General features: G+C 42.6%; 1 protein-coding gene across 1 annotated transcript; it reads left to right on the top strand.

Annotated features, from left to right (window-relative positions):
- Positions 1 to 25,886, top strand: map3k15 (mitogen-activated protein kinase kinase kinase 15). Its single transcript, XM_069667122.1, has 29 exons — positions 1 to 710; positions 2,927 to 3,066; positions 3,413 to 3,436; positions 4,807 to 5,000; positions 5,399 to 5,567; positions 5,685 to 5,791; positions 5,884 to 6,054; positions 6,209 to 6,321; positions 6,657 to 6,816; positions 7,229 to 7,379; positions 7,462 to 7,569; positions 8,387 to 8,436; positions 8,768 to 8,863; positions 9,027 to 9,114; positions 9,194 to 9,327; positions 9,425 to 9,552; positions 9,844 to 9,974; positions 11,267 to 11,372; positions 13,333 to 13,490; positions 13,598 to 13,781; positions 13,917 to 14,094; positions 14,717 to 14,891; positions 17,476 to 17,661; positions 18,562 to 18,667; positions 18,850 to 19,090; positions 22,981 to 23,093; positions 23,913 to 24,019; positions 24,109 to 24,185; positions 25,114 to 25,886. The coding sequence occupies exons 1-29, from the start codon at positions 401 to 403 to the stop codon at positions 25,205 to 25,207; spliced, it is 3,999 nt and encodes a 1,332-aa protein (XP_069523223.1). The 5' UTR covers positions 1 to 400; the 3' UTR covers positions 25,208 to 25,886.
- The last annotated feature ends 1,021 nt before the right edge of the window (positions 25,887 to 26,907 follow it).

Below are 26,907 nucleotides of genomic sequence, written 5' to 3' on the forward strand. Positions count from 1 at the left end.
AGCACGGTGCTGATTGTAACCTGCTGAATAAACGATCACCCCATGGGAAACTTCGAACCGCACTGAAAGCGAGAGCCAAGAAGGGTGTACATTCTGGATGCATGTTTGTCTCTCCACCCCTCTCCACATTTCCTCCTCTTTCTCGTTTAACTGGCCGTATCCAGTCTGGTTGAAGCGGGCTTCTTGGTGCGAGATAATCGGCAGGTGATGTGAGTTAATGAGGCGGAGATGCGGAGGGACAAACTCAGACGCGCTCCTCTCCGGCGGCAGGTGCGCAACAAGTGAGCGAGAGGAGGACACGACAGGAGAAGACAGATTAAAGGAAGTAAAGGAGAGGTGGAGGTGGAAAATAACCGGAGAACGAAGGAGATAAATCACAAACACTTCCTAAAGTCTCGCTATGGACTCCGGGCAGAGCACACAGGTCTCCGACATGGGAGGAGAGCACTCAGCCGGGGTTTGCCTGGTGGAGCGCGACCGGGAGAGGGTCGAGGTGTCCAGCCCCAGCCCACCGGCCAAGCAGCGCTCCCTGCGGGTGGTGTACGTCCTGAACGACGGGCTGAAGGCAGTTATGGCCAGCAGCCCGGAGTCCGGAGCGCTGCAGTGCCTGCAGAGAGCCTGCGACTCCGAGAGCGCGCTGCTCACCACCGTTACCTTCGGACGTCTGGACTTTGGAGAGACATCCGTGCTGGACAGTTTCTACGATGCAGGTGTGTGTCAGTGCGTGCGGGTCAGAGTCGTTGGGTTAAAAACTGGTGTCGTTTGTTAAAAAAACGCCCTCTTCGCATAATTCACACCAAAGTTTTCCTATTGCATGTAGGAAGTTCTGCATGCAGATACTTTAAAGCTGTTTAAGTCGCCTACATTACCTATCAATACAATTCTGAGAAGTATCACCGTTTTATGGTACTTTTTACAAGGCTCTTCAACTCAATTTAAACTTCATTACAGACTCAAGGTCCAGATAAAAGACAGGACAATGCATAATTTAATCATTTACTAAAATGCAATTGAAAAAAGTGGAGCCTAAATATATTTGACATTATGTAAAAAATGTCTTTCGGACAGTAAATTCTCTTAATTTCTGACAAAGAAGGTAGTTATTCAACTTTCTGATCACTATCATAAGAACTGGTGTTTATACCGTCGTACTGTCACTCATTACCTAACTATACACTCACAGAAGCCGCTCTTTGCAGGTGGGTCATTGTGGTTTTGTTTATAGGACAGTTTGAAACATAAACCCCTTGCCTTCGAGTGAATCATAACCCTCATGCACACTGCTAGCCTGTACATGCAAAATCACACACTTTCACACACCTTTCATTCCAGCGTTTTAAGCGATGTTCTTAAAAGTGTAAAAACAAATATATTAGAAAACCTTTTATTTTTTCAGGGGACAAAGTGACAGCATGTGGAGAAGATTCTCAGTTCCTTATTTGCTCACAGCCTTGTTGACGTGTAGCTTTTACACATTTAGTATCTACATACGTATGTTTCAGATAAAGGAAGCAGCCCTATCGAGGATATGTTAGAATGTATAAGTGTGGACATTATGAACTTCAGTGACTGTAAGCTGTCCAAAATAAATGCTTAAGTTTTGCATTGGAATACAATGCAGGGCTATACAATAAAAAAATATTTTATGATGACCTTTGACCCCTACTGACACAACTGCACCATCTACTTGTTGTCCATTATTATGATATTTAACTCAAACAGAGACAAAACGTCTCAATGGTTGGAGCAAGGTTGGTTTATGTTTGGGATGATTGGGAGGAAGAGTAAAAACATTTGACTTGTTATAGCAGGTTAAAGAAAACAGGTCGAATCAGTAGCGCTAATTAAGGCTTTGTACCATTTAAGCTACAGAGCCAGCGTGCACAATGCAGAGCTGGGGATGGTACACCTGTAGTTTTCATGCCATGACACGCAAGAGACGCCTACTTAAACACGGTACAGTGCAACATGTTGAGCAAACACCTGTCAATTAGATTGCTTTTCTCGAATGTATCATATTAGCCATGCTGGCAGCAACATTCAGATGTATTGCTATTATGTTTTGTGAGGACTGGCTGGGTTCCAAGAACATGTTTTCTAATAACTTTGGTATTCAGCTGACTCCCCCTTTAGTGCCAACATGAGGTAACATTCTGTGAGATGTGTTGGCAGCTTCTAGTTTTATTGCCTTGAAAGTTTTGTACATACAGCTTTCATTGTTGATCACATACCTGCATGACTTAACCGTCCTTAGCTGTACGCCGTGTTTAGTGCTACTTAGAAATTGTCATCATGCAGTTAAGGAACATGGTAAGGATTACTTCTGAGCATTGCCATTGTGAGAATGTTAGCATACTGATATTAGCAGTAGGCCTGCAGGTTATGAGAAAACTATGCAATAAATAGACATGCATGTTTATGTGCTGTTCTGCATGTTTTACACAATACCTGTTTGCAACATGTCCTTCCTGAATCCAAAATAAACCCCTTAATTGACACCAATTAATCTGAGGGTAGCTAATGGCTAGCTTGGGCTAAATCTGATTACATCATAATGGTGTAAAAGCATGGTCATTGTATCCAGGGCTCCATCCAATAAGTAAAATGCTTAGTGAAAGAGAATAACCTGTTAACATGAAATTATTTCTTTTATTCATTGAGATAAATTCAGACTTCAGCCCTAATTAGCAGTTAGCTTAAAACACTGCTGCGCTAAAGTTCAGCCTAGCATGGCTGCTAATAAAGTCAGGATCTTCTTTACTATATAGTAGGCGACACTTCATTCATGCACCCTCTAAGTACAGTCCTTGTTTATGTCAGGTTTATATTCAAGTGTGAGCTTCTGCACTTGTTTTCTTGTTGTGTCTCCGCCACCGCTACATGCACCCTCGTGGTCGTTGACATCCCTCCTCCTCCCTCCTCTCAGACATCGCGGTTGTGGACATGAGCGATGTGTTTCGGCAGCCCTCCTTGTTTTACCATCTGGGTGTGAGGGAGAGCTTCGACATGGCCAACAACGTAATCCTGTACCATGACACCGACCCTGACACTGCCCAGTCACTGAAGGTACAGACACACACACACACACACACAGACTCAGACGTACACCTCTTTAACTCTTCGAATGTCCTGCTGGTGTATTTAGAGTTCATGGATGCCATTCCTTCGCACCTCCTTTGTACAAAGTGATCCACTCAGTTATTTACAGACTAATGTGTGTGCGTGTGTGTGCGTGTGTGTGTGTGCATATTGGTCAGTGTTTGCAGTCCAGTCACTCCTGCACTGTGTTGCCAGGGGGAAACAGCTGTTTGAAAGTAGTTATGGGAGAATACAGCTTAAGCGTGCACACTTGAGCTCTGATTTCCAGTCTTGAATTCCAATCTCACACGCACTTTGTTTTATCTCTTTGCAGGACATGGTGGCACAGAAAAATACAGTAAGTTTCAGTGTGTGTGTGTGTGTGTGTGTGTGTGTTTCACAGTGATTTATGTTCACACAGTGTGTTGTGCTATTTGTGGAACAATATTTTTGACAAGTACCGGTTGTACTCTCCCGCAATGCATGCAGGAATGCATAGCTAAATGCACTCCTGCTCTCTCCCTCGCTTTCTCTCTCTCTCTCTCTCTTTCCGTCACACACACACACACACTTGCACATATACATGAAAACACACATGCAAATACACGCTTGGCAGACTCCTAAAATAGGCTGCAATGATATCAGCTATTCATCTTAGTGACAGATTTTCCATGTTTGTATTGTTTGTCTGTGTGTGTGTGCGTGTGTTTAAATGTGTGTGTGGAGAAGGCCTCTCGTCCTCCAGCAGTAGGTTTTCCCTGGGTTCAGTTGCCTCCAGAGTACAGAGGCTCTGGATTGCGCAATAAAGTAGGTACCATGCTGCACCAAGGCATGATGGGAGATTTACCCTAAACACTAATAATAGTAACAATAAACATGAAGTATGGGCTTCAAAACACTGACCTCCCCATGCAATTTGGTGTGAATAACAAGCCCTAACAGCATGTAACTCACAAAGCCGAAAGAAGGATTTTATATGTAATTAGATAAGTTAGACATTAGATATAATTTAGGACATGGCGGACGCTATCTAAACTTTAGCTTCACAGTCTAATAAGTCACTAAAAACAACCTCTATAACCTTTTAATATGGCTTTTTTGTAGCTCTGTTCTGCAGAGGGGATGTTAAGGTAACACAGGGTTATAAATAAACCTTGCCTTCCCCAACGCACTGGTAAAACTCCTCAGTAATCCTAATTTCCTTAGCACTAGCCTTGCAATCTTATTCTCGACTAGTGTGCAAAAAGTGTAATCAGAAGAAGAAGTACATTGTTCTACACGGGTAGAAAATTGAGAGTAAACACCAAGAGGCCGAGGAGAAAACGAAAAACACAGAAAAAGGAAATCAAAAAGCGAAGACACATATAAAACAAATGAAAGAAGTGACCAGTGATGCACTGTATTTTTATCATTCTGCATATTTAACAGCCAAGTGAGCCTTATCACTCGTGCAAACATTTGCGTAGGTGTTCATGATGCTCCTGAACCATCTCTGGTGTGCCCTTTTCCTATGCTCGTACTAATCCTCCTTGTTCATCGCTTCAAAATCCCCTCCTGTAGTTCTTTAACACCTTGTGTTATCATCCAGCTCGTTTATTTACCTGTATTTTCTCTACACGAATCATAATCAGCACCTCCAGTACACAGACACAGATCTAAATCCTCCTTTCCCTTTGAAAAACAATCCTTGCGTCTTCAACTTTACACCCGCATCTTTTCTCCCTCCAGGCATCCAGTGGTAACTACTACTTCATCCCCTACATAGTGACTCCTAACCATGAGTACATGTGCTGTGAGAGTGACGCCCAGCGCAGGGCCAGCGAGTACATGCAGCCCAGCTGGGACAACCTGCTGGGGCCGCTGTGCGTCCCCCTGACTGACCGCTTCACCAGCCTGCTGAAGGACATCCACGTCACATCCTGGTGGGAGACATTAACATAATCACTGACAAAACTTATTATTAAACCTACATGTAGTGTAGGTGGGTCTCTAGTATGGCCCAAAAAAACAGCATTAATTAAATTAGCGTTAGCGTGTTAGCTTGACCAAATGGGCCAGCAGATGCATGATAAAAAGAGCAGAAGTTATGTGTAAAAAGTGTTTTGTTTAGTTTTGTTGCATTAAAGACTTTAAAGATGTTTTTAATTCTACATTAAACACAATTTTATATCTTTTTTATGCTCATAACTACAAAGTATTAAAGTATGAAGGCAACAAGTAGGAAAGCAAAAACTAAACGTGCCAGAAAATTCTTCCTGTTTTTCCTTCATGTCATTGTCTCTCTTCTTTTATTGTCTCCCTCCCTGTATTTCTTTTGCAGTGCATCCTTTAAGGACACCCTGCTAAATGACATCAGGAAGGCCCGAGAGAAGTACCAGGGAGAGGAGCTAGCTAAGGAGCTTTCCCGCATCAAACTACGAATCGACAACACAGAGGTCCTCACCCAGGACATCGTCATGAACCTGCTGTTTTCTTACAGAGACATACAGGTACAGTGTCTTCATTTGGAGAAACAGTCACAAAAACAATACAGCAGAAACATATAATACAGTTTACCTTTAGCTAATATTCAAGTGAAAGGCATTTCTCCTTCTCTGACCTCCAAGGACTATGATGCCATGGTGAAACTGGTGCAGACCCTGGAGATGCTACCGACCTGTGATCTGGCCACCCAGCCCATGATCCAGTTCCACTACGCCTTCGCCCTCAACAGGTGCACACAGAAGCTGGATTCAAGCCCAGGCCTATAAAAACATTCAGTATCCTATCATCCTTTCTCTCATTAATAAATGTGTATGTGTGCAGGAGGAACAGCCCCGGTGACAGGGAGCAGGCTCTCCGAGTGATGCTGCAGGTGTTGCAGTCGTGTGAGCATCCGGCGCCCGACATGTTCTGCCTCTGTGGACGGATATACAAGGACATCTTCCTGGACTCGGACTGCAAAGACACCAAAAACAGGGACAATGCTATACAGTGGTGAGAACACACATGTCTCTGTTTCTAATGTGTCGGTCGCAGTCAGATTATGATAAATCAACTTTGCACACCTCTTTCATGAATATGTCTGAATTAAAATAAATGCTAAAGATCCTCTTAACATTAAGTGTTTAAATAAATGTATCACCTGCAGGTACAGAAAGGGCTTTGAGCTGCAGCCCACTCTCTATTCTGGGATCAATCTTGCAGTCCTCCTCATAGTTGCTGGCCAACAGTTTGAGAGCTCCATTGAACTGAGGAAAATAGGTAAGAGGACCCACTTGATTGCTAACAAGCGAGGGCAACGATCTCAAAGTGGATGCGCCCGTTTCAAACTTTTTTAAATGTGTCAGCTGATGTAGATGGCTAGCTGTTAACTGCATGTGTGATAAATTTACTGTAGATGAGTTTCAGGGTATTAACTCATGGTGAAATGATGTGTTTTGGGTTGTTTGTACTGCTAAGTAGTTAAAAGAAACAGTTTAGTGATACAAGCTAGCCAGGTTACTTGATCAAATTAAGCTAACTGGTTTTAAGTTTTAAAAAAAAGAAGTTGGATAAATATTCTACAATGTTTGACCTCTTTTAATCTGTTGTTTTAGGTGTGAGGTTGAACAGTCTGCTGGGGCGCAAAGGTTCCCTGGAGAAAATGAATAACTACTGGGACATCGGACAGTTTTTCACCGTTAGCATGCTAGCTAACGACATCCCTAAAGCTACTCAGGCTGCCGAGAAGCTCTTCAAACTCAAGCCACCTCTCTGGTAAAGATATTACAGATAATATTTTGTCGGCAGTGTTATGGTACATTAGTAGTACACATTTACACACTATGAGTACTTTGAAAGGAGTAAGTAAAGAGAGAAGGCGTTTTTCAGTCATTTCTGCATTTCAGAAGGAAGAAACCAAGGCACTGTTAACAACTGCCCTCTTCCAAACAATCCATAAGTCTCCCTCTTATTTTTGTAATGTCTTTTTGATTATAAAAAATGGCTCCTATTTCCTTTCAAGGACTGTAAGCACGGCAAATAATCCAAATAACACCCATCAATTAGGGGAAATCGAGAGTATTTACACAGGACAAGAGACGCTCCTCAATCTAGTTGCTGGTCTTTTGGTGATTTAGCTCATTAAAACCAGTAACTCTGATTGGTTTTTATGTCCCTTTCCCTCCAGGTATTTAAAGTCAGTGGTGCAGAACCTGCAGCTGATCCAGAGGTTTAAGAAGCAGACGGTGGAACATTCCCCCCTGAGGGAGAGACTCAACTTCTGGATGGACATCATCGTGGAGGCGACACAGCGCACAACCAATCGACTTCGGTTTCCAGTACAAACAAACACATACACTCAAAACGTGTTCAGATATGTAGAGATGCACACCAACGTGCCTGTACATCTCTCTGTTATAGGTGTTGATTCTGGAGCCAACTAAAGTTTACCAGCCCTCCTACGTGTCCATTAACAACGAGGCTGAGGAGAAGAACGTCTCAATCTGGCACGTTTCTCCAGCTGAAACTGTAAGAACATCACCTTCTCGCACACTTAACCCCGCTCCAATTTACAACATTTCATTTCATTGTAATGCTGACAATGAGCTGTCTTTTTCAATTCCATCCACCAGTCTTTATAGGCTCGCTGAATGAGTGACATCTTTTAAATCACGTCTTAAAGACTTGCTTTTATGAGATGTTTATGTTGTATTTGTTTTATTTTCTTCCTTTTTCATTTATTTTCTCGTAGTGATTTTTATTCCTTTTCCCTTTTATCCTCTGTTTCCTCTCTGCCGTGGTTTTACGTTTTTACATCTTTTGTTTTTATTGACTGTAGCCTTTATTGTTTTGCTGTCGGCCATGTTGTTTGGGTTCTTTTTTTTACCTGCTGTTCCTGATTGCTTGTTTGTCAAAGCACTTTGTAAACTCTTGTTTTTAAAGGTGCTATATAAATACAGTTATGTTTTTTATTCTTACTATTATTCATCCAAATTTCACAAAACGGCAGAAAATCCTCATAGTATCAAGTAATATTTCCAACCCTTTTCTCCTCAATTTTCCATCATTTGGACTGCATTGCTTAATTGAACCCAATCAGAATGAATGTTACCATCTGTTTATCTTGGAAAAATTACCATTTTTTTTCTATTTATATTTGCATAATGGTTGGGGGTGGAAATGCAATTTAATTTGTATTTTTTAATTTGCTGATTTTTGGGGAAATTCGGTTAAAATTTGTCGTGAAGACGAAACTCCTTCTGTTCTTGTGCCTCCCTCCTAATGCTTTGACAGTAGTTGAATATATAACGATTCTGTGCAAATTTGAATGATACTGTCATTACAGAAAGGGATCCATGAGTGGAACTTCACTGCAATGTCCATCAAAGGCATCAGGTATGAATGTATAGGTGGAACGTAAGCATCATGGACATAATACAGCTATAACACAAAGTAGATTTTACACTGTTTGTTGGGGTTAATTATTCTAAGATGTACAAATTAAATTAATGCTCTTAATTAAGAAATTAAAAAAAGCAAAAGCGTTCATAAAGCAAGTGTTGTATGCCAAATTTGATTCACTGCTTTTCTGAATGAAACCAAAATGTTGCCAACTTTGTACGGTAGTAATTTTAAAGGATGATTCTAATATATGTTTCAAGTTTTTTACATAAAAAGACGATATAAAAGTATCCAAGTTTTCATACTATAACCCTCTCATCTGCAGTATCAGTAAGTTCGACGAGCGTTGCTGCTTCCTCTACGTCCACGACAACTCGGACGACTTCCAGATCTACTTCTCCACCGAGGAGCAGTGCGGTCGGTGAGGACACACACCTCTTGATGTGTCTGTGTAGGTGTGTGTGTTTGTCTGCGTTTGTGCTTGTAAAGTACGTTCTGTATGTGCGATCGTCTTGACACAACCCGGCGGCCTTGGCTTGGAAATAATGACGTTGTCTGTGTCTGGTTGTGTGTGTGTGTTTCAGGTTCTGCTCCATGGTGAAGGAGATGATAACGGACGGGACGGGGAACTCTGTGGAGCTGGAAGGGGAGGGAGACGGAGATACACTGGAGGTCAGAGAGTGTCGGCATAAATGTTAAACAAATTTTACTACAAACATATGAGATTACTGATGAAGAATATGTGTTACAGTATGAGTATGACACCAATGAGACAGGGGACAGGGTGGTGTTAGGAAGGGGCACGTATGGAGTGGTGTATGCTGGGAGAGACCTCAGCAATCAGGTCCGAATCGCCATCAAAGAGATCCCGGAGAGAGACAGCAGGTAGATCCTGTTCTACATTCAAGAAAATTGGAGAAAAATTGTGTTTAAATTTTGTTTTATTGTCACAGAATTTGCTTTTGCTCCCTGTGTGAATCAGGTACTCCCAGCCCCTTCATGAAGAGATCGCCCTTCACAAGTACCTGAAGCACAGGAACATCGTTCAGTATTTGGGCTCCGTCTCCGAGAACGGATACATCAAGATCTTCATGGAACAAGTGCCCGGAGGTGTGTGTGTTGTTGTGCTTCTACTTTAGAAAACTATCAAGCCTAGGGAACTCAATTTTGTTCTCAAAAAACACCTTAACAAATCTGTGTTCTTCTTTACTTCTAATTTGATTTCATGCAGGTAGACGGATAATCTTGTTACAGAAACTAGCTCAGATCTGATGATGGAAGAGTTGCCTGTTTCAGAGATCCATGCTTGTGACCCCTCGGTTACTGGGCGGTCTCTCTAACTGCCTGGTCATGTTCCCATTTCATGATAGGTTTTGGACACTCCTTCTCTCCTTTCTCCAGGAAGCCTTTCTGCGCTGCTGAGGTCTAAATGGGGCCCGCTGAAGGAGGCGACGATAATCTTCTACACCCGGCAGATCCTGGAAGGGCTCCGATACCTGCACGAAAACCAGATCGTCCACCGAGATATCAAGGTGTGAGAAAGCACCTTAAACAAGAACAGCTTATCTGTATTGATCTAGTGTAGCATCCCTGAGGTGTTGTGCTAATGTGGATGGTAAAGACTTCTCCTAAAAAAGTCTTTTAGGGTCTTTAGATAAAAACCCAAATTTGTGCCAGGTGAAACAAATGACAATGATAGACTCCTCTAAGACGTTAGGTCTAGTTAAGTTAGCTAGCTAGAGGCGTTGATGTCTAGCTGTGCGTCATCTTTCCGTTATCGTGAGTCAGCTACTACCAAGCTAGCTACCAAGCGAGGGAGGGAGCGAGGAAGATAGGTTTCTGAAGTGGTTGGTGCAGGCACTGAACAAGTAACGTATAATCCATGACGAAAGCATTTAACATTTTTGATTGTTACTGCTTTTTTGGAATTACTGTCTCGTTTTACAGCCAGGTAACTATGTCTTTATTTTACCTTGAAGCTTTAGGCAATAATATACGAACTAGGGGCGGTACAAAATATCAATACGGCAATATATCGTCGTCTGGACCTGTGCGTTACAATTGTTGATAGGCTGGCGCCAAATTTCGCTCTAAACAGATTTCCCTGCGATTTGGACTCACCGCGTCACTACTTCATGACTCCCTGCGTTGGCGCTTATGCCATGAAATAGGATAATGTGAACAGAAATTAATCTGTCAAAGAAGAAGTTGACAGCAGGATGAAAAGAAGAAGAAGGAGAAGACAGTGGGATAATGCCGGACAGCGGTGAAAATAAGTTAAGAGATGAGCCAGCAAGTCCTAATTTATTTTTACAGTTGTAATCGGATCGCATCGTATCATATTGTATCGCATCGCATCGTATCGCATCGCATTGTAACGCATTGTATCGCATTGTATCGCATTGTAACGCATCATATCACACCGCATCGTATCGCATCGTATCGTATCGCATCCTATCGCATCCTATCGCATTGTAACGCATCATATCACACCGCATCCTATCGCATCGTATTGCATCGTATCGCATCGCATCCTATCGCATCCTATCGCATTATAACGCATCGTATCGCATCGTATCGCATCGTATCATGTCGCATTGTATTGTATTGTATTGTATCACATTGTATTGTATCGTTTCACCCTGTGATTGCCACCCCTAATACAAACATTCCATAAAGTTGTCTGGACCTGATTTTAAGCCAAACATTTTGTTGTTTTAAAAACCGAGTGCTAATGCATGTTATGCTAAATACTGTGTTATGTGAGCTATGTTAGGGTCTTGACATTATGTAAACCTGCTTTCTCTCTGTGTTTCTCCATCAGGGTGACAATGTGTTGGTGAACACCTACAGTGGTGTCTTGAAGATTTCAGACTTTGGTACCTCTAAGCGCTTGGCAGGAGTCAACCCCTGTACAGAGACATTCACGGGTAACTTACTTCTTCCAATACAATACATGCTGTTGTTATGTTTATGTAAAGAACACTTAACTACAAATATGACCCTGTATAAAGCTTTACTACAAAGCAGAATGGATAAAGTGCCTCTGTAATGGCCTTGAGGAAAAAAGAAACTTCCCCATTACAAGCGGGTAATCCAGTCTGCACTGCATAAATGGAGTCATAGAAATGCTGCAGACTATGAGTGTAAATATCAAATGACCCTCAAAATGTCAAGAGCTGCTATCAGCCTCTATGGAAACACTCACACAAGCGCGAGTGTGCGTGTGCACGCATACAAACATGCACATTCATCTGCCATCTGGCCTTCTCCAGCAGCCAGCAGGGTGTGTAATTAGATTAGCTAATCAAGCAGAGGCAGAAGGGTGTTTACCTTTCATTAGCAGGTGTGTGAGTGTGTGTGTCCTTGTCTGTTTCTCCTCTGCTGCTTCCCTCTTTCTCCTGTGACTCAACCTTTTTATAGCTCTCTCTGTCTCCTTACATCAGCATTTAGAGCCGAGCACAAATACCAAGTCTGCTCCGAATTACTGAGTACAGACAAAATACTTCCAAGTTAATGAACCAATTCTTCTGAACTCACTTTGCGGACAGAACATTTCTAATGTCTTCAGTCTTTTTTCAGTCAAAGATTACAATACATTTTTACCGAATCTGGTGTTTCATCTTCTCAGTGTAAACCAAAAGTCTTTTGATAATCCGAATTTAACGTGCCCGTCATTTTGCGTCTCGGACAAGTTGCAAACCCGATCCAGATTTTCTGACATCAAAATGAAAAAGGGGTTTTACATCGTCATTCTGTACCGTATCCTCTGTGTGTGCACATGCATCCTCTGACCTTTGATGTTGTTCGTGCGTGCACACTGAAGGTAGCTGGCTAATTATCGTACCTGCTAGAGAACAGGGATGTCTTTTATCCCTTCAACAACATCCCATGCTGTCATTTTGCTGAAAACTGGCTGGCTAACAAAAAAGGATTTCAGAGAGGAGCGATAGAAACGAAGGGGTCCAGTTGTTAGAATAAAATAGCAAACATGATACACTGAATACTGTTAGTTTAAAGGAAATCCTTAAACTTGATTTTGTGCATTTTGATTTATAAAAAAAGACTTCTGTAGTCTGGAAATTTCTGGTTTAGGTACCTTGCTTGAAAAGTGGTTGAATCTGTACGAACCCTGAATGCTGAACAACCACTTTGCCTTAATGTCTGGCATTAAAAGCAAATGGTAAGCACAAGTTCAAAAGTGAACTATGTATACTCTAATCTAATTTCGTTCTCTTTGGCGGCACCTGTGGCGATAAACGGTAATTGCGGGAGCACACTTCCCAGATATCCAGACAGTGTCGCATGTGTGACGTCCACGGTCGGCTCCGGTTGTAACTCTTGATTTTCCTGGCTGACGGTCGCTTTCCTTTTCAGACTGTTTGCTTCATCTGAGCATCGAGTTTGTTTCTTTTTCTTTGGATTTTCAGTTATTGTTGAAGTTGTATCTGTAGTCATCCATCTTTTCTTTGTTTGTTCAGCCATAGTAGATTACTGTTTACTCGCAACACTTGCAGAGAGCGGAAAAGCAGCCGCTTAGCTCCGCCTACCCTCTCTGGCAGACCAACCACTGCTGGCTGATGGAAAACGCGTCACTAACTGGGCGCTGCTTGAGACACCCAGTCTGTAATACTGCAAACATAAAGGCTTTCCTCAGTGGGCCATAGGCTCAATCACCATTGTGTTACCTCATTCAGCGATAGGTAGAGACTTAACAGACATTTATTTAAAGGAAAATCCTCGAGATTATTACTTCAAACCGGGGTTTCTCCAGTTTCTGAAACTTGTCCAGACACATTCATTTATTATAGTCCATTTTTGTGATGCAAATGTCCTTATCTCTCAGAGATGGTTTGTTCCAGGTTACTATCTGCTCCTTTCTGTGTGCAGGGACTCTGCAGTACATGGCTCCAGAAATCATTGACAAGGGCCCTCGAGGATACGGGGCCCCAGCTGACATCTGGTCCCTGGGGTGCACCATTATAGAAATGGCTACTGGGAAACCTCCCTTTCATGAACTGGGAGAGCCACAGGCGGCCATGTTTAAGGTGGGTATCCTCTACATCTGTTTGCTTTAACATTTGGTATGTTATTTGTGCCAAGGAAATTTCCAGACCATTCAGTTTATCTTCGCCTCTGTGGTTTCGTGTCGCAGGTAGGGATGTTTAAGATCCACCCAGAGATCCCTGAGTCCTTGTCCCTGGAGGCCAAGTCTTTCATCCTGCGCTGCTTCGAGCCGGACCCTCACAAGAGAGCCATCGCCTCAGACCTCCTCAAAGACACTTTCGTCAGACAAACCACCAAGGGCAAGAAGAGCAAGATCGCCTTCAAACCATCAGGTGAAAACATAAACTCTCAGATAAACAGCTTCTGTTTGATGTTCCTAGGTGTAGAGATTGTAGGAGTTAATAAATGGCTACAACAATACGCCTTATTGTTTGCTCCCTCTCTTCTCATATCTCATGTTTCTACAGACTACATCCACAACGTCTCCCTGCCGGTGCAGCTGCAGGGGGAGGCGGCCGGCAGCAGCAGCAGCGAGCACGGTTCCGTGAGCCCGGACTGCGACTCCAAACACGATGTTTTCTTCCAGAAGAAGAAAAGCTCCGGCTCGGAGAACCTGCTCAAACCCCCCAACTCCAACTACCTGAGGTGTGTCTGCATGCATGTAGCGAGTTCACTCAGACGAGCCGGGTTTGTGTCGTCTCGGCTGCTTCTAGAATCTGCTGACTCACACTGCTGACTCACACCGGTGTTAACCTGGTAAATTCTGTTTGGACAGTAACCAAATAGCATTCTTTTAGGAGTGAAAAAACAAAGTATAGCACACTCTCACAGATAAAAATCTTGATGTTATTGTATAAAAATCATGCTGGCACAGTGCAAAGAGGTGTATGTGCATGTGTGTTTAACCGAGTGTGTGTATTTGGGTGGCAGGTGGCCTTATTGTGCTCGCAGTGCACTCGGTTGCCTTTTACAACACTGATATAATGAGCTCTGATAATTTTATGAGCTTATGCTGGAGGCTGAGCACACACGCACCGTCACACAACCCGGTGTGCGTACGTACGCGCACTTCCTGCCGCGCTGACTCATGCTGTCTCTGCACTCTCCTGGGCACACAGAGTAGCCAGGAGAGGCTTGTATCTGTAAATAAACTGGACACGGTGTCACACAGCTGTAAATCAGTTGTGTACTCGATGTCTTGTATTATATTGCAGTGAGATCACTCTGTGTGTTTGTGTGTGTGTGTGTGTGTGTGTGTGTGTCGCAGTGTTCCAGATGAGGGTTCGGTGTCAGAGGACCGCAGCGCCCCCCCCTCCCCTGAGGACAGGGACGGCGGGCTGTTCCTGCTGAAGAAGGACAGCGAGAGACGGGCCATCCTGTACAAGGTCCTAAACGAAGACCAGGCAAAGGTCATCTCCAACCTCAAAGAGAACCACATCCAGGTGTGTCTGTGTGTTCGCTCCCATCTACACCAGCAATAGGGCTGTCACTTGTCAACATGTTACGCTAACATCAACCCCCCTGACCCGATAGCTGTCTGCCAAAAACGACATATTGGGTACGTAGTGGTACAGCGCTTCTGAGGTGCGTTGGTGTTGACATGATCAGTTCTGTAGCACGGTCTTATACTAGAAGCGTAGCTCTGTTTTGGGAAGACTTAAGTGTGTGAGAGCGGGGCAGGTAGAGCGAGTGAGAGAGAACGAAAGTGTCCGGGACCGGAGCAGCGGAAGAGCAAATAAAAGAGTGATCGGTAGCTGTATAAGCAACAGAACTAATGTACAGTTAAAGCTGTTTGTGCTTAATAGAGCCTACGACTCCTCAGGACTCAAGCCGCGCTCCTGTGTCTTGCCTTGGCCTTGAGCAGAACAATAAGTCTCCCCTGTGCTTCCTCACTACGGTCGGGACGCTGAAGCAGGAAAGGTTAACTGCGCTTGGCTCCTGAGCTTCCTCCTCTGGTTTGTAGCAGGCAGCGTATTATCGCCATCTGTTGGAATACAAGGCGCACTGCTTGAAACATGAGAGCATTCTGGGACTCGAGCATTATCTGCCGTGCTTCAATTTTGAATTCAATCACATCTTTACAGCTCGAACGATGACTATTTCACCAGGTTCGAACAAATTTAGATTGAAAAGTGACAGCCTGCTTGCATGCATGCCTGTGTGTGTATGTTTACTTAGACATAGGTATTGGCAAGGCAAGGCAAGTTTATTTATATAGCACATTTCAGCAACAAGATAATTCAAAGTGCTTTACACAGAACAACAAAAGTAAAGAAACAAATCATAAACAGGACATTAAAAAGAAAAGTGAAGATAAACTAAAAAATATAAAAATACAATAAAATAAAAATAAAAAATAAGGGTAAAAGCTACAGTGCATATATAAATAATTAGAATAGTTATTAAATTAAATGTATTAAAGTAGTTTAATAAAAGGCAGCTGTGAACAGGTGAGTCTTCAGGCCTGATTTAAAAGAAGAAAGTGTTTCAGCAGACCTGCATGTTTCTGGGAGTTTGTTCCAGATATACGGAGCATAAAAACTGAATGCTGCTTCTCCATGTTTGGTTCTGACTCTGGGGACAGAAAGCAGACCTGTCCCTGACGACCTGAGGGGTCTGGATGGTTCGTACTGTGTCAGTAGATCACAAATGTATTTTGGCCCTTGACCGTTCAGCGCTTTGTAAACCAGCAGTAGTACTTTGAAGTCTATTCTCTGACAGACAGGGAGCCAGTGTAAAGACCTCAGAGCTGGAGTGATGTGATCTACTTTCTTGGTCTTAGTGAGATGTATACACGTGAGCACACTATCGCTTCTTGATGGGTTGTTTTTGTTGACGTGGTCCCCTGCCGATGTCGATCTAAACTGTCATTTGTGTTTACTTAATTTTCCTTAAATGTGAAATGCTCAATAAAAACAATGTTCAAAGAAAAAGTCACAGCCCTAACCAGCAAACATATTCATAAAGTATGTGAATGAACAAACTAAACTATAGTCTGCTGCTATACGTAGGATTAGGACTCATTCTTTCAAGAGCTGGATGCACCTGAAATAAAAAATATACTTAGAATATCACAAAAAAATGACACTTGGTTAAGATGTATCTACAAAAGCAAAATATGTCAAAGTGCAACCGAGTTAGAATATAAATCATGAGGGTCATGAGGCGTGTGGCTCCACTGAGGAGACTAAAATGTTGGAAATTCAAAGTGGTTACATGACGAAGAAACACTGGCATTCTCGTACACGCTCCCATGGATCTGACCTTGGGATGTGCAACAAAGGAACAAAAGCAAACAAATTTTAAGAGCATTTATTCTTTATATTCTAAATGCTGTAGTTCCTCAAGAACCCGTATTTAACTGGTCGTTAGAGACGGTGAATTATGGAGATGTAGGATTAAATGGGATTAATATTAAATATGTGTAAGAACGTCAGCATAACATTCAAATGTGGAGGAATACAATCATCACAAAAAAGCTATTTTGCTAAAGTGAACAGGAGTTATTTTATGTAAATTGCGTTCAGTTCGGGTTTATGGCAGTGTGGCAGTGTGCATGTACATGTTTTGTTCGGTGACATCAATAAAGAAAGACATTTCTAACCTATCAGTGAACTACCGTCGCAGAGAAGTTCTTCTCATGTATAATTAACCTGTTAGAAAAGGAGCACGCATTGGCGTCCTTCACAGTGTGTTCTTTGATTAAACCACTAGGGGGCGCGACAGTCCTTGTTTTAAAATCATGCATGTAAAGACTCTGAAGGCAAATTAAGAGCCTTTACACATGTAGTATTAGTTGTACCTGAGAGTTTATATTAATGCTCCATGTGCAGAGTTTTTAACTTTGTAGTTTAATTATTCTGAAACTCTATATTATATAACATAAATGCACTCGTATCAAATTACATATGACATAAAGCTATATGAGAATTTACATTTATGCTATGTAGCTCAGCACGCTTCTACATGTAAATGTGTGTATAACGTGTGCATGTGTATGTATTGTGTATGTATGTGCATGTTTAGGGCAGTGAGGAGCTCCAGCTGTCCGTCGAACACATCAAGCAGATCATCTGCATCCTTCGAGACTTCATCCATTCCCCGGAGAGGCGCGTCATGGCCGCCACCATCTCCAAGCTCAAGCTGGACCTGGACTTCGACTCCACCTCCATCAACCAGATACAGCTGGTTCTGTTCGGCTTCCAGGACTCGGTCAGCACACACACACACACACACACACTGTACACAACTAGAAATGTACACACAAGCTCTTAAAAGTGCTGTTAAAGAAGGGATTTAACGGTGTAGTGGAAGAAATGTGTTGGTTTACAAGAAAATAGTTTCTATATGACGAACTATTGTACGCTGTAAGCTGAAACAAACATCTGATATGAGTATATTTTAATAAATACGCAATTGTTAAACAGACACTTAACATTTTTACCGTAGCAAGAAAATGTTTCTGTGTAAAAAAAAAAAGAATATAAATAAAAAATATAAATTAAAAATTAAATAAGAATATAAAATAGTAATAAAAATAATAATAATAATAAAAAGGAAAAAAAATAGTAAAAATAAGATCAAATAAAAAATGAAAAAAATAAATTTAATTACATTAAAAAATACTAATAAAAGGTGAAAAAATCTAAAAAATAAATAAACAAATAAAAAATTTAATTTAAAAAAGTAAAAAAAATATATATATATATGTATATTTATATATATAGTAAAAATATAAATATATGTGTTGTTTTATAACAGAAAGGTGCAGTCGATTATGGATTAGAACCTCTTAAAACACCACTATTAGTAAGTAATAGTTTCATATTTCTTACTGTCAAATATTTAAACTCAGGTCTGAGTTTCAATAAAACAGACAAGATGGTTAGTTTCATTCAAACGATACAGGCGGAATCAGAGAAAACATTCCCTTTACTTTTGACTGATATGTTTCACATGTACGTCTATAAAAATCCTGCACAAACATGCCAAAAATCAAACTTCCTGCCGAGTTTACAAAATCCTGCATATCAGATTATCTGTGATAACTGAAGCTTCCTCTCACCTCTGAGTATCTGCTCTTGTTCCTGTGTTTGTGTGTGATGTCCTCAGGTGAACAAAGTCCTCAGGAACCATCACATTAAACCGCACTGGATGTTTGCGATGGATAACATCATCCGCCGAGCTGTGCAGGCTGCCATCACCATCCTCATACCAGGTGGGTACATCAGATGGCTGCAGAGCGTTTACCCTTCATCTAATGGACACACGCTAAAACTCTCTGTCCTTTATCTCCGTGTCTATAAATTAAAATCAGGGTTAAATATTTATGAGGAACTAAGTCTTTACATAAGCTCGAGTATGTGTCACAGCCTTGACCTTTGACCTTTATACTCACAGAGCTGCAGACCCACTTTGGTCCAGCGTCTGAGTGCGAGGGAGCAGAGAAGGAAGACGAAGTGGACGAAGAGGAAGCAGAGTTCGGTCCCGTTTTAGCTCCACACGCCGACGACGCCGGGCCGACGGCTGACCCCACCCACTCTGCGTCCAGCACTTTAAACTCCGCCCACTCCCAGGAGCATCAGCGCTCGCATCACCAACTTGGCGCACAGCTGGGGAGGCTCAAACAGGAGACCAACAGGTAAGGGAAAATGTTGTTGAGTTCTTCAGGTTGTCTTTGAGCAGCGTGGCATCTTTCAGACACATGCAACACTTTATGTGAAGGTTCTCACTCATCCAGGTCATGATAACTCAAAGGTTGGATCCAAAATACACCTCTCACCCGAAAGGCATCTTCGCTTATAAACTGACGGACAGTTGACGGAGCTTCTGTGGGTCACTTGTATGCTAATAGATGATGTAATTACATAAAATGACATTACGTAAGTGGGTAATTGATGGTGTCTGAAGCCACAACCCTGTTAAGTGTCCTACTTTAACAAAGGTTGTTTAAGTTGAACAACCATCACATACCAGACGTGGATAAGACACCACCTCTGTTTATGTGTCCTCCCCGAGGATACGTGGTTCACTTCCTCTCACAGCCCTATGACATGCTTTTTAGGTTAATTGGTGACTCTAAAATTGCCCGTAGGTGTGAGTGTGAAAGGTTGTCTGTCTCTGTGTGTCAGCCCTGTGATTGACTGGTAATCAGTCCAGGTTGTACCCCGCCTCCACCCAGTGACAGCTGGGACAGGCTCCAGGCCCCCTGCGACCCTTACAGGATAAGCAGTCTGGATAATGGATGGATATTAACAATATAAAGCAAAGAGAACATTGAAGAGTCTAAACTACCTCCTTCAAAATAAAAGTCTCAAAATGTAACATGCCCTGTTTATGATACAGCTCAACAAACAACCAGGCAGACTTAAATATTGAGCAACAGACAAAAAAAAATTAATACGGTTATATCGTTATATAGTGTACTTTCCAGCACAAACATTCATTCACGCACACACAAAGAAAAAATACCTGTTGGCACGCTCACATCATGTGAATATGAGATGAGCCAGCACGCACAGGCACCAGGAACACGCACACACACGAGCGCACACACGAGAGCATGCTACAAATGCATTCCTCCAGGACTATATGAGACACATGTTTGGCACACACTGAGGCGGTAACAGAGCACAGTGGATAAGTCCACTTGAAAAGCCTCAACCGCAAAAGCTTATTTAACCTCTGACCCTAATTCAGTGATTCAGTGACGTTGGACAACCAGGACTCATTTTCGGGTGGCACAGTACACAAACGCGCTGCCCTGGTGATTTCCATGACAGATTTCATGTTCAAACACACACAGAGAAAAAGTCTAGCACTGCCTAATGGACACATATATTACAGGAAAACCGGTGACGCGTCAGATACCAACAAAAAGACGTCGGCCGACGTTAACGAGAGTCAAGAAAATATGACGACGCTCATCTTGCTCTTGGATTTACAGCAAATATGGTCGGAGATGAAGAGAGACCTGTCTGTGTTTTATGTCTGAAAAGTCTGGCAGCTGACCGTATGAAACCCAACAAATTAGAGAGACACGTGGAGACCGTACACCCTGCTCACGTGCCACTGGAGTTCTTTGCTAACACAAATATGGCATGATGTGTTATTGTTTTGATATGATGTGCAGTCCTTGTGTTCTTTTGCACTTTAATGTTTTGACAGGAAGGCGCACAAAATGACCCGCCAAAATCTTTGCCATCATCTTTGCCAAAAAGCCGTTTGTTGTTTTTCTTCGCACAGATTGAACTTTAGTGTTGCTCCTCTGAAAAAGTTGTTGCACAATTTATTATATTTCTGTTTGAAAAAGTCTGATGGAGAAATTGAAATTGAAAAGTCAAAAGAATGGTCACGATCTTGACGTCCGTTCAATAAAAGTTGATCCATTTGTGACAATTTTGTTGGGGCGGGGGAGCCTGGAAATTTTTCTTCCTCCAAAGGGGGGCATGACAGAAAAAGTTTGAGAACCACTGCCCTAATTAGTGACTCGCATAATTTCATAATGTTCCTATTTATAATAAAAAAAACAGAAGAATTAAATGTAGCGTGTATTATAACACCAGGAAGACGTCTCACTGAAGTTACATTTTCTCTTTAGCATCTGCTCAGAGGACCTGAGTGCTCGCGTTGGGGTGTCAGGGATTAGAGGATCAGATAGGTATGAGGGAGTGAATCCATGACGCAACTTAAAAACAAGAACATGAATTCTAAATGACCGGGGAGTCAGTGGAGGGAGGCGAGTACGGGGGAGATATGCTCACGCTGTCTTGCAGCAGAAGCATTTTGCAAATACTTTAGACGTAAGGGGGAGGACTGACTGACCCCCACGTACAGGGAGTTGCAGTAGCCCAAGCAGGAAATGATAACAGCACGAATGAGTCTTTCAGTATCCTTGAATCTTAGCAACATTTTGACTTGAGCCAGGGCTCTCAGTTGGAGGAAGCGGGCTCTGAACACAGAGTTTGTTTGTTTCTCAGATTTAAACAATGAATCAAAAAACAGCCCCAAGGGTTTTGGCAAAGGATTTTCCACACGTTGAGTGGGCCAAGTTTATGACAGATTTGACTGGTGGAGTCAGAAGGACCAAACATCGTCTTTCGGAAAGTGTTGGGCCATCCAGTCTTTAATGTCCTGGAAACAGTTGCTATGTCCTTGATAGCAGTTAGCTTGAAGCACAACGGGGCCATGAAAATGTGGGGGAGGCAGCCATTGTTGAATGAGTGAACATACCAAACGCCCTCGCTGATACCAACCTTTTCCCTTTCCTGGTTCACCCCCCGCAGTTTATGATGGCCCGATTAAACAGAAACTAAAGGAGCTGCCAGCTGGGAACATTGCACAGCTGCATTTAAATGCTACACATGTTACACACAGTTGGCAATCATGTGACCACTGAGCCCTTGAGAGAAGACGATACATTAACTTTAGAGGCAGCCCTTGTAGAGCTCAAGTTTTCATCAACATCAGTTTTAACCTTCTTTAGTGAAAGTTGCCTCGCCTTAGTCTTGGCTTTGATCCACGCATGAAGCTTGTAGGTGTCATACCGTTTGCCTTTCAAGTGTCTTTCGGTATTTTTGTTTAGATCAGCGCTCAGATAAAAAGTCTGAGTTGCTTTAAACACATTTGATTATGATCAGGACTTGAGCGCCTTTCTTTTTTTCTGTATGGTTTTTATCCTGGCTGCAACTATTGAAAAGCTTTCTCTAGAATCATTTATCTGTGAGAGTAACAAAGGTAAACAAATCATGGTTTAAACCTTTTCTTTTGACAGTTGTATGCACCCGTATGGTAGTGGTGAAGCAATATAAACAACCACCCGTGGTTGGAGAGGGTTCTCATTCTCTGTATGAAGCAATAATGATTATCCGGTTAAACCAGTTCAGTGTGCCGCTGAGCATTGCTGTTTGACGTCACCACCTCATGTCACCATTATCATTTCATGATCAGTTCATTAGAGTTTTATTGTCTTTATTTCCGTGTGAACATAAGAAGAGGTCAGATTTCAGTCATCAAGCAAACACTGAGCGCTTTTTAATGAAACAAAGATGATTCTGATTTGGTGACAATTGCTGAGCTGAACAAATTGGGTAAATTAGACGGTTGTTGGTATTTATAGTGAAATGGCTTTTAATGGTTATATTTGTTTGCTTAATTTTAACCCCCTGAGGTGATCCATCTGGTTTTGAATGATGAAGTCAAGTGATAATACCTCTGACTGTAGCATCCATGTCTCTTTCCAACCCCTGCCTCTTCTTTGATCTTTGTGACAGCATGATGCTGACATGTCTACATGTTTCATGCATGGCCTTAAAAGCTCCAAGGTTTCTTTTTTTTTAAAAATATATTTAAAAACTTTTCCCCATTTTTTTGTAGATTTAAATTGATCTAAAAAACGGAATAATTTCACTCTTCTTGCTACATTTCTGTCGTATTCTCACCCGCTATCCATCCCAGCCCTCCATGCTGTTTTCCAGCGAGATCTACGGCTTATTTTAATAGATGTCACTGTTGCTGTGGTGCCCCCTGCAGGCTGCTGGAGGAGCTGCTGCAGAAGGAGAAGGAGTACCAGCAGGTCCTGAAGGCCACACTGCAGCAGAGAGCACACGACCTGGAGCTGGTCAGAGTCAGGCACAAACCACCAGGTAAAAAACAAAGCGGCAACCTCCGGTGAGTTAGTAAAGTAAGTAAGTACGTAAAGCTTATTTGTTATAGCGCCTTTCACAGAGCGATGTCACAAAGTTGTAATTGTACAAACTTATGTTACATGGTCAAAAGCCAACTTGAAAAAATATGTCTTTAACTATTAAAAGCATCAGTTGAAACCGCAAAACATATATGAGATGGAAGAGGGCTCCAAAGTGTCGGAGCAAGAGATTCGAAGGCGCGGTCACCTTTTGTCTTCAGTCGTACACGAGGAACAACAAGTAGACCCTGGTCAGAGGACCTGAGGGATCTACTGGAGATCGCTTGGTTGTGCAGGGCTTTAAAGACAAAAAAGAAGGAATTCTGAATTCTATTGGGAGCCAGTGTCGAGAGAAGAGGATGGGTGTGAATGTGAGTTGTCCGGCTGGTCCGAGGTCAGTAGTAGCGGCGGCATTTTGGATCACGTGTAGACGGGCAAGGGAGGTTAGTGAGGCAGGTGAAAAGGGAAATGCAGTAATCAAGCTGGGAAGAAAAATGAAGCTAATGTGGAAGTGCCAAAAGCTGCAGTTCTTCGAGTGGCCACTTGAGGCAGTAACCGTAACATCTCTTCTGTGGGAAACATGATGTTAAACTAGCTCCTCTTAATGGATCAGCCACGGACTGTTTAGCTTTGATAACTTGCCGTTTGCCAACCCCTCGCTTTTCTGCAGCTCCACCTTCAAATCCAAATATGGTCACTTGGCTCCAACATGGCGGAGTCCATATTTCGGCTTCAGTAATGCACCAGTGGGTGAAGACACTGTTTTTTTTTTTAACAGACATTTCACCTCCTTCCATCTTCCACATCCCAGCGGACCACGAGCCGGACAAGCAGCTCACCGATTGGCTGAAAGAGCAGGGAGCAGACGCTGACACCGTAGATAAGGTTGAGTATTTTGAACACCTGAAGTATCATGAAGCTCATTATGTAGAGCCTTTTTTTTAACTAATGGTTGTGTGTGTGTTGCTTTCTAGTTTGTGCTGGAGGAGTACACACTGACTGACATTCTCAATGACGTTACCAAAGATGACCTCCGCTGTCTACGTCTACGGTATCGATCCTCTCCGTTTCCTGCACAAACACATTTGACAGAAAGGAATCAAGCTACTGTGGACGGCTGACATGTGACTCATTAGTAGTGTTTTTTCTTTATTCATCTTTAAAAAAATATGTGCAGATATTCAGACAAAGTCAACAGGTTTAAAGATACATTTACATTCTACGGTAAATCAGCTCATAGCCTACAAAGCTCCGGGCTAACTCACTGCAAAGTCAGCAACTGTTTAAATAACCTGCTTTTACTGAAGCACAGCTTGCAGATTTTAAAGCAAGGCTGCATACCTGCAAAGGTTTGTAAAATAAACTGTTCGTATCTTATAGTGTCAAGAGAAGAAACCACAAAATGCTAAATCAACAAGCACTGACTCCAACAACAATCTAATCAGCTTAAGTCTTTTATGGCACGTCTTTGTTTGTTGCCGTGTCATCAAACAGGTTCTGAAAACAAGCTGCGCACGTGTTTTCAGTTCACGGATCTAAACTGATAATCAGTTACTGAGTGCTTTAATCAGAAGGCCTGTGAGTCATCAGTTTCATTTGCAACATCAAGGAGCATTAAGGTTAAATCAGCCTCCAGAGGAGCTGAAGTCTTCCTTCACACACACTTAAAGAGGGGGTATTATGCTGTTTCACATTTTAAGACATATTTCTAATGTTACAATGTTGGATGTCCAGACTAAACGTGGGTCAAGTTTTAAATCTGTAGGTGAAAGTATGTTGGAGCGGGCTGCTGTGAACGCCAGGTTTCACACAGTTTTTTCTACACGCTGCACTTTGTGACGTCACAAAGTGCAGCCTCAGCTGGCCAATCAGTATGCTTGTAGGGGCGGTCTTTCTTAAAGGGACAGAGCCGACTGAGGCTGTATGAGGGCCTGCACAGAGCAGCAGTATCTTGTCTGTCTAACTCTCTGTCCCATCAGGGGCGGGGTCCTCTGCCGCGTGTGGCGGGCCATCCAGCGGCACAGAGAGCGAGAGAGACAGAGGAGCGACGACCGCTCGGAAGATGATGCATGATGGGATACACAACTCTGGAGGACTCTTGTTTGCACACTACCAGCCCTGCTCTGCTATCTTGATCTCTCCTCAGTGCCTTTTCGTGTCTGGTCTCTGCATTGTGCGTGCAGGCCTGACTGAATCTGTGTTTGAGCTCCATACAGTGTCACACTTGACCAAAGCGCTTTAGTGCAGGCACTACTGTATGTATCTGTACGTGCATTTAAATGTCTCTTCATCTGTAATGTAACAAATCATCAGTAATATCAATTGAATGCAAAATTCTACTCGGCCAAAACCTGCAAAACCACAAGACCTTTAGATCGACCGATGTGTCAAATCTCCCTTTCAGGTGTGTCCCCTTGTTTCCAGCCAAATTGTAAACAAGAAAAGCTCGTTTACTGTATAATTATGCCGAAACTGTGCAATGATGATCATCCACATGAATCCAGCCTGAAACCCAATGCCTTAAATTTAGTGGCCATGATTTACTGAAACATGCACACGCATCTCGAGTGGTCCACATCACTGCCTTTACATTTGTACGCATGCTATTTATTAGCTGTTAAAGATTTCCTTTACATTCTTAATCATGTAACTTTAATCATCTCTGTGTGTACGTGTATCTAAATGTTTTTTCTATTCCTAATGTTATACGTATGTGCTTGTCGGTTTCATGATTGCTTTACAACTGCAATAAACCTGGTAATAATTAAACTGTTTTTTTTTATGTCAACTTTTAGTATACACCTCTAAGACTGGGGCCCTGGTTCTCTCCCGTATCTTGGAATCTTGTCCACGAGTGAGGGTAAAATGGATCGTGAGATTGGTAGACGGGTTGGTGTAATGCGAGCGTTGTACCGGACCGTCATGGTGAAGAGGGAGCTGAGCCTGAAGGCAAAGCTCTCGTTTTATCAGTCGATCTACCATCCAACCCTCCCCTGTGCTCACGAGCTTTGGGTAGTGCCCAAAAGAATGATGGCGCGATTACAAGCAGCAAACAAAATGTGTCTGGACTCAGCCTTAGAGAGAGGGTAAGGAGCCGGTTGAGGTGGTTTGGCTGTCTGATTAGGATGCCTCCTGGGCTGGGCGCCTTCCGTTTAAGGTTTTCCTGGCCCAGAGCTCGCTGAGGGATTATATATCCCAGCTGGACTGGGAACGCCTCGGGATCCCTGAAAAATGTCGCTAGGGAGAGGGATGTCGGTGGTGCAACGCGACCCCGGATAAGCAAAAGAAAATGGATAGATGGTGTATCTACATGTTTGTTTTACACAGCCTTACGATATAGTATCTCAGGTGGTAGTTTACACTAGCCTCATTTCACCGCCTGCATATCCTTCATACCACAGTATTCACTCCTAGGATCTCATATCTCTTTACCCTTCCACTGCCTGAAACCTGTTTGCCTGCCTTTGTGCGGCCTCCCACCTGTCAGTCTTTTCCTCTCATCTCTCAGGTTTTATTACCATAGCCGACTGACAGTTGTAACTTTAGGCCTGTTTCTCAGAATGATTCAGAGCGTTGAGCGAAACTATTGCGTTATCTGTCCCAATCTGTGACAGTTCGAGCTCAAATAGCATAATCCAGTGCTGGGTTACCTTTGATATTCTGTTTATCTTTGAAGAAAAAGTATCAAAATCTGAGTTTCTAAATGGGTCAGTTTACCCAAACAACAACTGCTACGCTATCGGCTCTGTGAGGATACACTTCATAACATTGTG

The sequence above is a fragment of the Semicossyphus pulcher genome, unplaced genomic scaffold (assembly GCF_022749685.1).
Source record: "Semicossyphus pulcher isolate SPU_LCO1_2020_fin unplaced genomic scaffold, fSemPul1.0.p SCAF_18, whole genome shotgun sequence".
NCBI classification, from domain to species: domain Eukaryota; kingdom Metazoa; phylum Chordata; class Actinopteri; order Labriformes; family Labridae; genus Semicossyphus; species Semicossyphus pulcher.

Excerpts from the sequence above, each read along its gene's own strand:
- map3k15 (XM_069667122.1), top strand. The coding sequence starts at position 401 with ATGGACTCCGGGCAGAGCACACAGGTCTCCGACATGGGAGGAGAGCAC. Across the intron at positions 3,437-4,806 it reads TGGTGGCACAGAAAAATACA|GCATCCAGTGGTAACTACTA; the intron begins GTAAGTTTCAGT and ends TTCTCCCTCCAG. Across the intron at positions 5,001-5,398 it reads GACATCCACGTCACATCCTG|TGCATCCTTTAAGGACACCC; the intron begins GTGGGAGACATT and ends TTTCTTTTGCAG.